Genomic DNA, 14,887 nt, shown 5'->3' with positions numbered 1-14,887 from the left:
GTGTTTGACATATAGAAAGGATGCAGTAGGTAATATTATGGAGAGGGGAGGAAGGCAAGGGAGGATGGGGATGAGGAGAAGGCAGACAGGAGGAAGAGGAGGGAGCCGGGCTGCTGAGAGGCAGTTCAGGACAGCAAACAAGAGCATAGCCTTTGCTGTCAAACAGCCAGGTTCAAATTCACCTTGGCCACTTACTAGTGGAGATTTTTTTTTTTTTTTTTTTACGGTACGCAGGCCTCTCACTGTTGTGGCCTCTCCTGTTGTGGAGCACAGGCTCCGGACACACAGGCTCAACGGCCATGGCTCACGGACCCAGCCGCTCCGCGGCATGTGACATCTTCCTGGGCCAGGGCACGAACCCGTGTCCCCTGCATCAGCAGGCGGACTCTCAACCACTGCATCACCAGGGAAGCCCACTAGTGGAGATTTTTAAAGCTCCCTAGTGATGCTAATATGCCTACAGGGTTGAGAACTTTTGAGTCACACTTTGGCCCAAGAAGCTGAAGGGCCCAGGATTGAACCAGAAGTCACCACTGTGGGCTTTAGGATCATGAACTCTGAATTCAAGAGACTTGGGTTCTAATTCTGACTCCACTCTTTATCAGTTGTGTGACCTTGAGTCAGCCTCTCAAACCACTTCCTCAACTATAGATGGGAAAAACATAATAACTACTTGTTTGGATGATTTTATGATTTAAAAGAAATAACGTTTGCAAGGCATTAAGCACAGTGGAGAGCGCCCCTAAACGTTAGCTATTTCTGTTGCATACAATTTACTTCTCCCTTGACCAGAGTTGACAAGCATTTACCCTCCTGTTCCAGATCTCCTTAAAGGCTTAGATCGGTGATTCTGAGAGTGGCCATGCCTCAGAATGCCCTGTAGAGCTTTTTAAAATGTGGATTCCCGGGTCTTACCCCAGGACCTCGGTAAATCTTGGAGGGCGACAAACCATTTACGTTGTGTTTTCCAGAAACTCCCTGAGGGATTGTGATGCAGGGTTAGGACTGGGAACCACAGAGCTGGAGCATCTTCTTGTGACTGACATCTTAAGTCTATTGAAGGATATAACTTTGATTCCAGTTAGATCATTATTCTATCCCCAATGGTAATGTCATTTCTCAAGTTTTAAAAAAAAAAAGAGGCAAAAATAAAACAGAAGGCCTTAGCAAGCCCCCTAGGGAGCCACCAATTGCCTATATTTGTTCTAAGTGTTTGGATCCAACACTTAGAATGAGTGCAGGGGCAAATTGACCATGAAGTTAATGAATTACAACTCGCATGTAATTAATGAAAACCACTGCCCTCAATTTTGTCTTTCCTTCATGTCGTAGTGCAGTGACAGCAGGCATTTTTAAGATCCAGCCAAGAACCTAAGTTGGAAGGTATGTTGGGTTTGGGTTTGGTGGGATATGTGAAGATGAGGGAGAAGGGTTGATATTTATAACAGACACCTCGCGAAGAAAGATGATAGAGGCTCCAGGGGCACCATCTTCTTGTCTCAAGTGGGAAATGAAATCAGAGGAGTTAGCCACTATTAAAGATGGAGACACCAAGGCCCAGAGAGGGGAGGTAACTCTTCCAAGGTTACATAACAAGCAAATGCTAGAGCCAGGACAGGCTTCCTAAGCCAGCTGTCCCCACCAAACTAGCTTCCTCACACTCTCCCCAGGCCCATCACCTTGGCCCCCATCCATGAAGCTCACCTTTGCTATGATGCGGCATAAGGGAGCCCCCTCTTGGGTCAGGCTGAACAGGTTCCCTGTGGTGGATTCTGTGGTGTAGATATTGTCTGAGGCATCGATTTTTCTCACCAGTGCCTAAGAAAAGAGAGCAAAGTCTGATGGTTACTCACTCATCAACCTTCTGCTCACCTTCCTTAATGGAATACCCAAGAGTGTCCTGAAATCTGTAATCCTGCCCCATCTCCACTACCCCATGATGGGGGTGATGAGGTTCTAACTTAGGGAAAGACATGAGTCAGGATGAGGTCTGAGCTACATTTCAGAAGTATGGGATAATTTCATACCCCTGGAGCATGGACAACCAATGCGCCCCACTCTAGTCAATCAGAAAATCAACTCTCATCACTGATGGGCTCAGCAAGCACCTTTTTGCTATTCTACCGGCTCCTGATGAGAACAGAAACCATCGGTGAAATAAACAAACCATCAAGTTGAAAACCAATGAGTTGCTACAGATATGACCAAAGAATTTGCTCATTTTGGATGGCCGTTAGCTAATGGCAAAGTCCCTCTGGGTGATGGGTTCAGGAGATGAGTCAAGAGAAACATTCTACTCTGTAGTATCTTCCTGCTCAGAGGACATTTGCCTTAGGTGGACAGCCAGGCCAACACAGCAACCTGGTATCCTGTCAAAGACTGGGTAGCTCAGTGAGGAATGCCACTAATTACAGCTGAAGGATCTAAGGCTGGTGGTAAGAGGGCCGGGAATGACCAAGCACAGCACCCTGGGAGGCTCAGGAAGAAGAGCAAATGGAAAATTCATCAACAAATGGGATATGAAGATTATTCCTAGAAGAGTTTAGCTTATTTCTGGGGAAAAGCTTTTCACGGAACTTGAAACCACTTCATAATCAGCCATTTGTTTTGAAGGTTGTGATTCATCAATTAGAGATGACTCCTACCTGCTAATTAATGTTCATTGCTTGAGTTTCTCCTGGGAGGTTGTGGAGATGGAGACTGGGGAGACTTGCCTTTGGGGGCCTCGTGCGAGAAAGTAGGACCTCTGGGAAGACACCTGTGCAATTTTAGTTGCCGTGTTTATTGTAAAAGATGAAAATGGATTTGTTTCAAATTCATACTGGTGTTATGGAAAAGACACAAGGAAACTAGGAGATCTCAGTTCCAGTGCCAGCCTGCCTTTTTTAACACACTATATTGATGAGCAAGTATGTATATGGTTAAAAGTATGGACTCCAGAGCTAAACTGCCTGGGTTCAAATTCTGGCTCTGCCACTTCTAAGCTCCCTAGAGCGAGTAACTCAGCCCTTCTGCACCTTAGTTTCCTCATCTGTAAGACGGCAGAAATAACAGTGTCTATCTCTTATGGTTGTTGTACCCATCTTTTAAAGTTGCTAATATATATAAAGAACTTCTAAAGGTATCTGGCACATGGAAGCAAAATAAAATTCTTAACAGTTTTTATCTTGAGATCTTGGGCAATTGAGATAAACCCCCTAGGCCTCAGTTTCCCCATTTGTAAAATGATTTAAATTAAAGGGGTTTGAGTCTCCAGGTAAATAGCTCTTCCATTTTTCTTCTTTATTCAAACTCAGAATTCTTCACACATAGCAATATGCCAATCTTCTGCATATAGCAGTCTAAGATTGTGTGTAATTAATCAAACTAAATTAAATATAAAAATTATTTCCTGATTGGATAGACACCGCTTGTAAGATATTTAACAAAAGGTAGAATTAATAACCAAGATTTGTCACTGCAAAGCTGTATAATGAATGTACTTAGAATCATTCCCTATCTTTGCTGCAAGCAGTTATATAAGTGATATCAGTGCTAACATGAAAATGCAGATTTCATATCCTGGGGTCCTGTACTTAAATGGTAATTACCTAATGTTCCTGATCAGTGTTTTTACTTGAAGCAAATTAGCATTATGTTAAACTATTCAAACCCACTGTCTTTTGCAATCATTTTCTGCTATTAGACCATTTATGTCTGAGGATAATTTCTTGTTAACGTCTATACTCACATATACCATAATTACACTTCAGATTTGTCTCAGTGAGTCAGCTCTCTGACAATGAAAAGTTGTAAACATCCTTTTCACAAGGATAAATTTGGAAAGAGAAGAGATCAAAGGCTCCACGGAAATCATCAAGGCTCTAAGTATCACAATGCGTCAGAGCTGGAAGGCGTCAGAGCTAGAAGGGCTCTCAAAAGTTTGTTCAAGATTTCCTTCCGAGTTGAGAAAACAGACACAGAAATCTGCCCAAGGTTACACAAAATGGTACATGGTGGAGTTAGACCTTAACCCCTGTGAATCTGACTCCCTATTTACCAAAGTCAGTGAATCCATGTCCCTCAGTGCCGGCAGGACCTCCCAGGGGCTAGTGGAGATGGAAGTCTCAAAACAAGGAGGAAATCCAGCCTCATGAGCAGCTCTCACCAAACTGGAGCACAGTTCTCCACCCGGGCTTCCATTAGCATCTACTATGTTCTGCCCTGTGGCGGCCAGAGCTTCTGCTGCAGGGGGCAGCGCTGACCTAGAAAGCCCCACCTAGATCCACCACCATGTTCCTACGAGGCCATACTTCCCCTGAGCTACTCCCAGCTGTGACTTAGCACAGCAGGGGCACTGCTGTGAGTCCAGGACTGCAGGCAGGGGCCTCCTCTCCCAGGTGACTTTGGCTTGAAAATTCCATCTCTTCCTACTCAAGTCTTCCTCCCCCTTTTCTCTCTCAGTTATCAGCCCTGCAACATGGTTTTCCACTGCCTTCTCCTGCTTCCTTCCCTCTATCCTTCATAGATGTTTCTTATCAAATCCTATCTTGGTATTAGTTTCAAATGAACACAGTCTCTAAAGTCAAGTTTTTTCAGGTAATCGAGGAGGAATTGGTGAATTTTCAAAAATATGCTTCACCCTCTATCATGAGAAGAGTGGTGAAAGAATGGAAACAAAATGAAGGAAGATAGACCGATTAAACTGAATGACAGAATTTTTTTATGACAGAGCAGGCAGATACGAAACAAAAAATATAGGATCTTGAAGAAGAGGAGAAAGGGATTTAAAAAAAAAAGGGGGGGGGGTGGTTAAGGAGATGCACACAATCTAACTACTCTAAATAAAGAATTTGAAAAGGGGGATATATTTTTGTTTCTCCATCAGAAAGAGTGACTGCAGCCCAGTGAAATTTATCAGCAGGGGCAAACTCTCAAACATCAGCCTGGAATAAGTTCCTCAGAAGGAGGCAAGAAAATACTGTGAAGCCTCTTTCTAAAGCTTCAGACAGAGACTCCATAGTTAGATATAGTTAGGGCAGCCCAGCCATGTAAAGGGATTACATATACATGGGTTGATTAAAGATGGCCACAGATTCTTCGCTACTCCTCCCATAGAGAGGTGGGTTCTAATTCCCCCCCTTTCGAATCTGGGCTGGCCTCAGTGACTTCCTTGATGAACAGAAGCCAGCACTCGGTAGAAGTAACGTTTCAAGACTTCCAAGGCTAGGTCATAAGAAACCTTGAAGCTGCCACTCAGGCTTCTTGGAACATTCTTTTCAGAGTCCTAAGCTACCAGATAAGAAGTTTGATAACTCTGAGACTGTCATGCTGGAGATGCCGTGTGCCATGTGTAGGACCCCTGATCAATTACTCTCAACTGAGACCAGCTTTCCAGCCATCCCCTCCAAAGCACCGTACATGTGAGGAAGCTTTCTAAGACTCTCTAAACCATCTGCCAGCTGAATACCTCCAAGCGACCTCTGCTGATGCCACAGGGAGCAGAAGAATTACTCAGCCGAGCCCTACTGAAATTCTCTACCCTTAACATTGTGAGATGTAATATTAAAAATGGTTGTTAGAGTTGTCTGTTGTGTTAATAGAGTTCTAGATACAGGACAAAATTACAGAGATCAGCATGAAATATTCAAAGGATTACTAGATACATTTCAAGTGAAAAGGTTTTAACATAAGGATATAGTATCGCCTGTGTCCCAAGAGAACATTTTGGAGAAATGCATGAATTAGGACTTGGAGAAAGGCTCAGAAAGACTAGACATAATAAAGAGGAGACAGACAAAATAATAACTGAATCCAGGCTTGGATTAGCTACTGGTCTGATGGGAAAATATCTCCTGGGTGGGAATATCCAATTTAGAGAGGCAAAAATGGTTAAGATCACTTAGAACTAAAGGTTTAGGGCAGATCCAGACCTTAACTGATTTTATTTCTCCCAATAAGGGAAATCCTAAAATCTAAAAGATTACTTTTGGAAAACAAAAGAATGTGTCAGAAAGGAAAGAGGAGTCAAAGTGCGAGTGCTGCTCAGATGAGTAAACAGTGCTCATTCTGTGAGTTAGATAAGAAGAGATCCACGTGAGAAGCAGGGCAAAAGGTGAGAAACTCAGCCGAGTCTCCCTGAAGGGAGTGGGAGATTAACAGGGAGACAGAAAACTGCAGACATAATTCATTACTGGAATAAAAAAAAAAAAGATATAGCAGAAAAATGTTATTCAAGACTGAAATAGTCAAAAGGTATGGGAAGACGGTGTTCTGAGAAGCACATGGCAGAGGGACGGGTTCTCAGTAGGTGCATAAGGCAACAGACTTCAGGAGCATAACAAGAAAACCCTGGGGCTTCCCTGGTGGCGCAGTGGTTGAGAGTCCGCCTGCTCGATGCAGGGGACATGGGTTCGTGCCCCGGTCTGGGAAGATCCCACATGCCGCGGAGCGGCTGGGCCCGTGAGCCATGGCCGCTGAGCCTGCGCGTCCGGAGCCTGTGCTCCGCAACGGGAGAGGCCACAACAGTGAGAGGCCCGCGTACCGCAAAAAAAAAAAAAAAAAAGAAAAAAGAAAACCCTTCCTAGAAGACAGGGTCTTAAGGCCTAAGCAATCCTCAGCGAGAGGCAGAGACAGCAGCCATATTATAGCACTAGAGTGCCTGTGTATCCTATGTCAATTTTTTTTCTCATTTAACCCTAAAAGAATTTTTTAAAATATATGACCCCTTGCACATTTTTAATTTGACAGGTAAAATTTTGCATCATAAGTTTAAAGAACAAAGTTGGAAAGGATGTAATTTCCAGCAGACTATAAATATTGGCTAAAATAAAATGATTACATCACTCTTTTAGATGTATTCCATGAAATCTAAATACCAAAACAACTTGATACCACCATCATCCATTTAAAATTACATGAACAATCTCTTTAACATTTGAACATTTTGCATCTTTTCTTTTCATCTTTAAACTTACATTCCCATCCCCATCCTCCCTCAGAATTTTATCTTAATGTAATACATTTAAGTTTCAAAGTATTTTACTGATCACACTTAATCATGCTTATCATTGAAATTTGAAATTTTCTTTTAATTCCTGTGACTATAAGCCTCTAAGTGTTTAAAAATAATCTCTCCTTGCTTGAATTAGTATTACAATTATCATCAGTACAATTGGTCAATACAACATAGATGATAAATTTTGATAAATAATTATAAATCATAAAAATTAAAATTTTATCATAAATATATCTCCTAATGAGATGCATGAGGCTTTGTAAACTTTGTAGGTTTTCTAATTCATTTATCCATGATTGAATATTGGCTTAATGCTATATTTTTAGATGTAAATCCTGAAAAATCTTGTTCCCATAAATCCCGTGAAGAGAGGAATGGGAAGAGTATGTATAGCCAAGTTGCTCACCCTTTGAGCACATTCTGAGCTATGTAATCATATAGTGATCTATCATCAAACACTATTTTTAATGATCTGCCAGCTGATAACACCTATAAATTGGTAGAAGCAAAGAACTGGAAACCATTTGACTTGCAAAACATTTGTCACCCAATCATTAGAGTCATTCATTCACTTGTCTCAATTTCTGGGAAGAATTCCAGAAGTACTTTACCAAGACATATTAAGTAACTCTTAATTATACCCACTACTCTTTCACTTAGAGCACCTTGGATTATCCAAATTATTCAGAAAGGATTAAGAAAATCAAAATATTATTAATTTCATTAACAATACAATTTTAATAAAATATTTTTGTGTGTTTCAAATAAAAAACTTGAAGCTACAGCTTTTGCTTATTTAATTTATGGAAAATACCCACCCTATAACCTAATTGGCAAAGACTATTCTTTAAGCCAAGCCAACCAGCCAAGTCAACTTAGCTTTTTCTCAATATAGACCTGACTTCATTTTTAATTAAAAAAATTTTAATATGTATTCCAAGAAATGCTAAAAAATGCTGACAAATAATTTTGGAAATCATTCTGTAAGGAGAAATGCTAAAAACTGTCAATATTAAAATAATATAGACTTAAAATAAAATTTGATTTACTTGTGTATATTCTAAAGCCAAGATAAAACAATTTATTAAACTTTTCATAATGCAAAGTAATATATAGCTAACATTGTAAAGTAATTATAAATCTGGAAATATGATAAAAGTCACTGCATTCCTTCAGTAAATAGATGTGTATATGTATTGAACTTTGGTGTTTATTTCAGGAAATAATTAAATAAGGTCTGAGAATAAAAATATCTGAAATCATTCGACTGCTTTTTGTAGCTCTTTTTTTTTTTGAGGTATTTTTTTTTGATGTGGACCATTTTTTTTAATTAATTAGTTTATTTATTTATTTATGTTTGGCTGCGTTGGGTCTTCGTTGCTGTGCGCAGGCTTTCTCTAGCTGCGGCGAGTGGGGGCTACTCTTCACTGCGGTGCGCGGGCTTCTCATTGCGGTGGCTTCTCTTATTTGGAACACAGGCTCTAGGCACGCAGGCTTCAGTAGTTGTGGCGCATGGGCTTAGTTGCTCCACGGCATGTGGGATCTTCCCGGACCAGTGATCAAACCCATGTCCCCTACATTGACAGGTGGATTCTTAAAACACTGCGCCACCAGGGAAGTCCTTTTGCAGCTCTTACGATCGAACTTCTCTATGTATTTAAAGGAGAAAAGTATTTATACTTAAATCTAATTAGTCCAGCTGCCAGCAATTAACTATATCTTTTGCTAACAGAAAGTAGAAATTAGTGTAAATATTTCATAAAATGTTTTGACAAAATAGTCCTTAACTGCTGCCTTAAATAATGTGCATCAAATGTGAAAAGAAAAATCATGCAAAACTTGTATCTGTGAATTTTACCCAGTATATCTTGAAAAATGTGGTCTTTCTCAAAAATATTCGTTACATTTAAAAGAATCATTATCATTAACCTTTAGACATCACTTAGAGTTGAGCATAAGATACAGCTGAAAGGAATTGCTTGCATTTAAAAAGTGCCCCCCAGGGCTTCCCTGGTGGCGCAGTGGTTGAGAGTCCGCCTGCCGATGCAGGGAACATGGGTTCGTGCCGCGGTCTGGGAAGATCCCACATGCCGCGGAGCGGCTGGGCCCGTGAGCCGTGGCCGCTGAGCCTGCGCGTTCGGGGCCTGTGCTCCGCAACGGGAGAGGCCACAACAGTGAGAGGCCCGCGGACCGAAAAAAAAAAAAAGAGAAAAAAAAAAAGTGCCCCCCAAAAGCCATTTTGAGTGTTTAATTTGTCCTACCTGTGCTCTCTTTGCTTTGTCTAAGGAGGATGTCCCTCAAGAGGCATGCACGATTTGAGAATAAATGGAAATAGAAGGGATAAGATACATTGGAAACTTTCACAACCAACCCTCCAATACACACACACACACACACACACACACACACACACACACACACACTACCATTCTACCACATTTCTAGATTCAGGAAATCTGCACACTGGACAAAATACACAATTTCTAATACTTTTCTCAACAGAAATATTAAAAACATGGAAATACATGGAGGCCTAAAGGTTTATGGTTCATGAATGTAGGCTTCTTTTTTGTTTTATCTCCCCATTTGCACTCCAAGGTTTTTGCAAAAAGGGGCAATGCACTATAAGATTTGGGATGGGTGAGGAATATGCCTTTCTTTTGGAAAATAATAGAAGGGCTAGTAAAAACTGTGTATTATTCGGAGGATTGTTTCTAGGAAAGAAAACAAATGAAAACTGAAGATCTGGAAATTGATTTCCTTGAAAGTATACGTGCTTGCATTTCTCCTAGGAAATCTTTGGGAACCCAGAGAATGCAATGCATCTGAAGCAGTAGACCACTGGCCCAAGTCACTTCAAGCAGCCGAAATCAGTGTAGCCTGGGGTGGCAGAAATGCAAAGTTTGGAGGGACTCTTGAAATTAAGAAATGTTGAAAATGCTGGATGGCAAAGAGTGCAAATCAAACAAGTCCTTGTGAAGGAATTACAAATGCCTGACTTTGCAGGAAGAAGATAAACGTATCACGTGACCTTCTATGAAAAAGGAGACATTTTTCTCCCATATATGGTAAGCATCGTACCACAATTAACCTGTGGTGGATGCTTTCCCCCTGTGAATGTATGTTCACAAATCCTTGTGGACTGTGGACAACTGAAATAAACTGACATCCTGTTGCAGATGCAACCAAGACAGTATCTGTCACCCACCCTCTTTCTCTCAACTGCAGATGAGTGTCTGTTAAGGTCTTCAGCAACCCTAAAGACAGAGTCTCAGGAAGACATGTTGACTGGAATTCCTGCCCTAAGGATTGAAGATTGGCCTGTTTTAACTCTCTGTGAGTGTAGCAGTAGTGCTGTGATAATATTGTGTATCCAAGGTACTAACTCTTTGGACCCTTTCAAGTATCGTGGGGAAAGACCAGTACAAATTGAAAAGCCCTGAAAAAATCCCTCCCCTTGCTGGAGAGACAGCCTGGGCTGTAGCTGCCCAAAGAAACATGACTCCACACACACACACTGGGATGAGACCCTCCTGGCTAAGAGGAGAATAAGAAAATTAAAGAGAATTCTATTAACCTAAGGATCGAGGGCTTTGAATTATTCCTAAGAGTAGAGGGATTCAGATTTGGGTTTTTTTTTTTTCTTTCTTTCTTTCACTTTATTTTCTCCCATGGAACTTTAAAATGAGATAGAAGACCATTTTAACATTTTGAACATCTTTATATTTCTCATCCTGGCAAGTATGTTTGGATTATCTTACTGTTTAATCCCATTGCAGCCTCTGATTACCTATACTGGACAACATAGCTGAGCAAAATCTGAGAATGAGAAAAAGAACAGGAAAGCAAATTTTGAGCTTTAGTTACAAAATCTCTTTAGAGTCAATTTAATGAATGTAATATTTTAAGTCATTTCCAAGCCTTCTGGGAGCAAAGTCTAATTTGCCCACTGGGATTCCAGAAGGATACACAAAGGAGTAGAGTTTGTTATTTGGGGGGATGGCTTCCTGAAGGTGTGAAAAGTCTGCCTCACAGGCAGGTGACCTCCTCCTCCAAAGGGCCCAGCCACACTCCTGCCTGACCACAGCCAGATAGATGGGGCCAATAAGATAATAGGACAAGAACTGTGAACACTGAGGGGTAATACTTGGTCCCCACTCCTTCTGTTCCACCAGGGAGAGATTTCAGCCACACCACCTCTGCTGGCCTCAGTCCCCACCCTTCCATGTCACCTTGCCGAGAGGGCAAGGATGAGTTAGTGAGTTTGGAAGAAGGAACTGAGTATGTTTAGCTTAGCGGCTGCCTCTTTCCTCTTAGGACGTGTCCCTCTGGTCTGACCTCTGTCACCGGATAGGTGCTTGTGCCCCAGGTGAGACCTGAGGTTGACCAGCTCTGTCTGGGACAGGAAGGGCAAGTTTAGGGGTGAGATGAAGTTTTAACAAGTTCACTTCAGCCACACAGCCAGAGATACAGTCCCTAACCAGTTTTATTAGAATAAAGGTGATATTTTAAATGAAAATAAACGTTGATTGATGGCATGAAAGGATGAATGCATATACAGTCTACCCACATGAAGCGGAAATCGAGGATTCAGAGGTACAGGTGAGAGTTGATTTATTCAATAGAGAGTCCCCTAGAAGTCGTCTTCAAGTAAATCATCTTTTCTAAATCAAGCTTTTTCCTCTTACCTCCCACATGGCTAATCCTTTAATCCGAGAAAGTTTAATCCTTAATGTTCATTAATTTCCCATTGGTGGCTCCTAACAGTTAAGCCTTAACTTTCCAAGCCCACCAAGTAGTTAAATTATCTCAATAAACAATTAGTGATTAGGGGATTAGGAGGCTCTTTTTAGCAAAGCTTGTTGTCAGCTTCTCTTAAGGTAGCTCCGGTCTGTAGTGAATAAAGCCACTGATGCAATCAGAAGAGTGCCAGTTACTCCTGTGTTGTCTTAGTTAATGCTAACAACAACCCAAGGTAGAGGTGAGGAAACTGAGGAAATTAAGTAACTTGCCCAAGTTTGTAGATGCAGTAAGTAGCTCGTTCAGGGTTTGAACCCTGATATGCCTCCAAATGCCATGCTCAATCCACTACCCCACATTCATAGAATTACACACTATCAAGATTGGAAGAAACTTTGCAAGTCACTCAGTCCAACCTGCATCTACTGCCGATATCCTCCCAGGCATGACTTTCCCACCTCAGTGATGGGGAGTTCCTAAGGCAGCCCCTTCTACTGCGGGGCAGCCCTATTGCTTTGCCAACCTCTTTTTCCATGGAATGTCCTATAGATTCACTTCACTGGCCCAAGGTCCTTCTTCCCTTTGGAGGTAGCAGAGTTTCCATTCTTAAACATTCCTGCTCCTCCAGCTATTCCCCACATACCTTAATCTTCGGCCCTTCCCCGTCCTCCTAGGAAGCTCCTCTGAGCACAATCATTGTCTCAATAACACATCTGGGGTCTGGAGCTGGACATAACATTCCAGGATGGAGCAGACCAGTGCAGAGTAGTGCTATATTATCACTGCCCTTCTTGTAAGCACCATTCCACCATGTGTTGTGTTTTTGTGGTGGGCATGGAGGGCGGATGGAAAGAGTACTCTTCCTCTGCTCAAAAGCCTACATGGCTCCCTAGTGCAAAAAAGGCATTTCCCAAATTGCATTTCCTGAAACACCAGCATCCCAGAATAAATGGGTGTTTTAAGAATAAAAAAGATCTGTGACTAGGTAAGTTTGGAACACACTGCTTAACATTCATTCATTAATAAATCTTTATTAGATGCCCGCTGTATGCCAGGTACTGTTCTAGTCACTAGATATATATTCATGGACACAAGAAAGCAAAATCCCTGTTTATGGAAACTATAGGTCAGACAAGAAATACTATGAATGTGTGAGGACCTTTTAGAAGACTTGCAACACACAATAACACATCATAAGATAAATGCTGATGCAAAAAAATAAGCTTAATTTCATTTATGTCAAAATACCCCAAGTGTAGGATCCTTGTATAATTACTAATATACTAGAGAACAGGATTTGAGTTACCTGTTTAGGAAACACATGCTCACAACACTGAACAGATTACCCTGCCTTCAGCCAGTGTATCTCTTTATGTCACCACTGTTTTGTATGGAAACTTTCTAATGTAAAAGGATGCTAACGGTCAGCCAAGAAATATTAAGAGCACAGCAAGCTCAGCCCAAAGGAGGGCTTAGAGGACACCACTGGGCATGTGGGAGGGAAGGGGGGTTGTCAAGAAACTAACAAATATGCAGAGGCATGGAGGACAGACGCTGCTTCCCCCACCAGGAGAGGGAGACCAATGGGGGACTCAATTCTAAGAGAAAAGCAGCTGATCCAACAGCTCCCAAGCTGAGCATCAATGAGGCAGGTGGCCAGACTGGAAATGGGGCAGGATTTAGCCAGGGAAGTAGAAGCACCGGGTCAGGAATTCCACACCCAACAAGGTCAGGATGAGGAAAACGCAGAATGGACGCAGTGCCCCAGGAAATCAGGTGCATAGTCCACAAAGCCCAAGTCGGCTCCTGACAGCCCAAGGAGCTTTTCCCAGGAATCTGTGACCTGGAGCATCAAAAAGACAAGCTACCCTTTGCCCCTTGTGGAAAGAGCTAAGGACCACTTCCAACCCCAGGTGGCTTCCATTTACAATCCAACAGAACTCTTTTAAGCCCTTTTAAGTGAACCTGGTACTGCCAGGCAAGAGGGCACCAAAATGGCATAAAAAGCATCAGCGGGCACCTGAGCTCCTGCTCAAAACTTCCTCCAGGCTCCTCTCCTCCCCACCGCTAACTTCAATACCCTCGCTCATCACTCCTTCAATTTCTTCACCCACTTCGGCCCCATGTTCCACTGGGTCCCTCTAGACTTCCATTTGGGACACTGGCCTTAGCTTGAACCACCACCTGCCGGTACGCGTGACTGTCAACATTTGCTCATCGTGCCAGCTCCAGGGCCCCAGCCCTGGCCCTTCCCTTCCCTTGTCCCAGACTCTCGGGGCAGGGAGAGTGAACTCCGCAGACCCTTCTGGGTTGGGAGGGTGAGGCTGCACAGGGCCAGCTACCCTGACCAGCAAGTGAACCAGGTCAGAAGGGCCTGTGCTGTGTACAAGACGAGCCAGACACATTGGGAAGAGAGAAAGGAAACTCTGGGATAGGTAGAAAGGCCAAGTTTGGAGAGAGGCCGATATGGGAAGGGATTTGTTATTTGTGGAAAGCTCTTATTTGGTGGTGGGAAAAGAATGGCAAATATGTAACACAATATTTCTGTAACTATAAATAACATGCAAATACCTTTCCTAATGCAAACCATATGGAATCAGCTTTTCTGGGAGGCTTTTAAAAATAGGAAAAGGCAAGAGAAGGAAATAATATGTATTTAATCCAAAAGTGCTAAGCACTTTTCATACCTTGTTTGCTTAGTCCTCTCACTTCTCTTCTAGGGAAGGTCTTCACTTTATATATGGGGAAAATGAGGCTATGGATTAAGGAATTTGACCAAGGTCCCATGTAAACCACAATTTGAAAGTAGATCTGTCAGGTTCCAAAGCCCTCGTTCTTTCTGAAATCAAGTACCACCTTCCCTAGAGGCAGGGGCTAGACTAGCTGACCTTTCTAGATTCTTCTCTATTGCCAGGATATCCAGAATTGACTTGTTCCCAGCAGGTGCCCTAAGTCTTTCAGGAATATAAGGATCTATTGTGTGCACTGTGAACAATAACTCAACAGAGAAGATTTAAGGTGGTTCTAGCAACACTGAAAGTGCAATTGGGAGACGCTGGGCTCTGCCACTGCCCTGTTGTGTGACCTTAGGTCAGTATCTGCCCTCTCTGGGCTCTAGTTTTCACATCTTGAAAATGCAGAATTGGGCTA

At 42.3% G+C, this 14,887-nt stretch overlaps 1 protein-coding gene across 2 annotated transcripts in view; it reads right to left on the bottom strand.

Moving 5' to 3' along the window:
• Positions 1–14,887, bottom strand: part of INSC (INSC spindle orientation adaptor protein) — a gene marked incomplete at both ends in the record, with an annotated part of 125,629 nt that overhangs the window by 46,510 nt on the left and 64,232 nt on the right. For both annotated transcript variants that reach the window (XM_082845259.1, XM_082845260.1), the window contains one exon: positions 1,705–1,818. In XM_082845259.1, coding sequence (XP_082701385.1) covers positions 1,705–1,818 — 114 coding nt within the window. The remainder of the gene's footprint in view (positions 1–1,704; positions 1,819–14,887) is intronic.

This window comes from Leucopleurus acutus (genome assembly GCF_964270905.1).
Source record: "Leucopleurus acutus genome assembly, chromosome: 8".
Classification (NCBI taxonomy): domain Eukaryota; kingdom Metazoa; phylum Chordata; class Mammalia; order Artiodactyla; family Delphinidae; genus Leucopleurus; species Leucopleurus acutus.
Note: the sequence above shows the minus strand (reverse complement) of the source record. Positions and strands in the feature narration are given on the sequence as shown.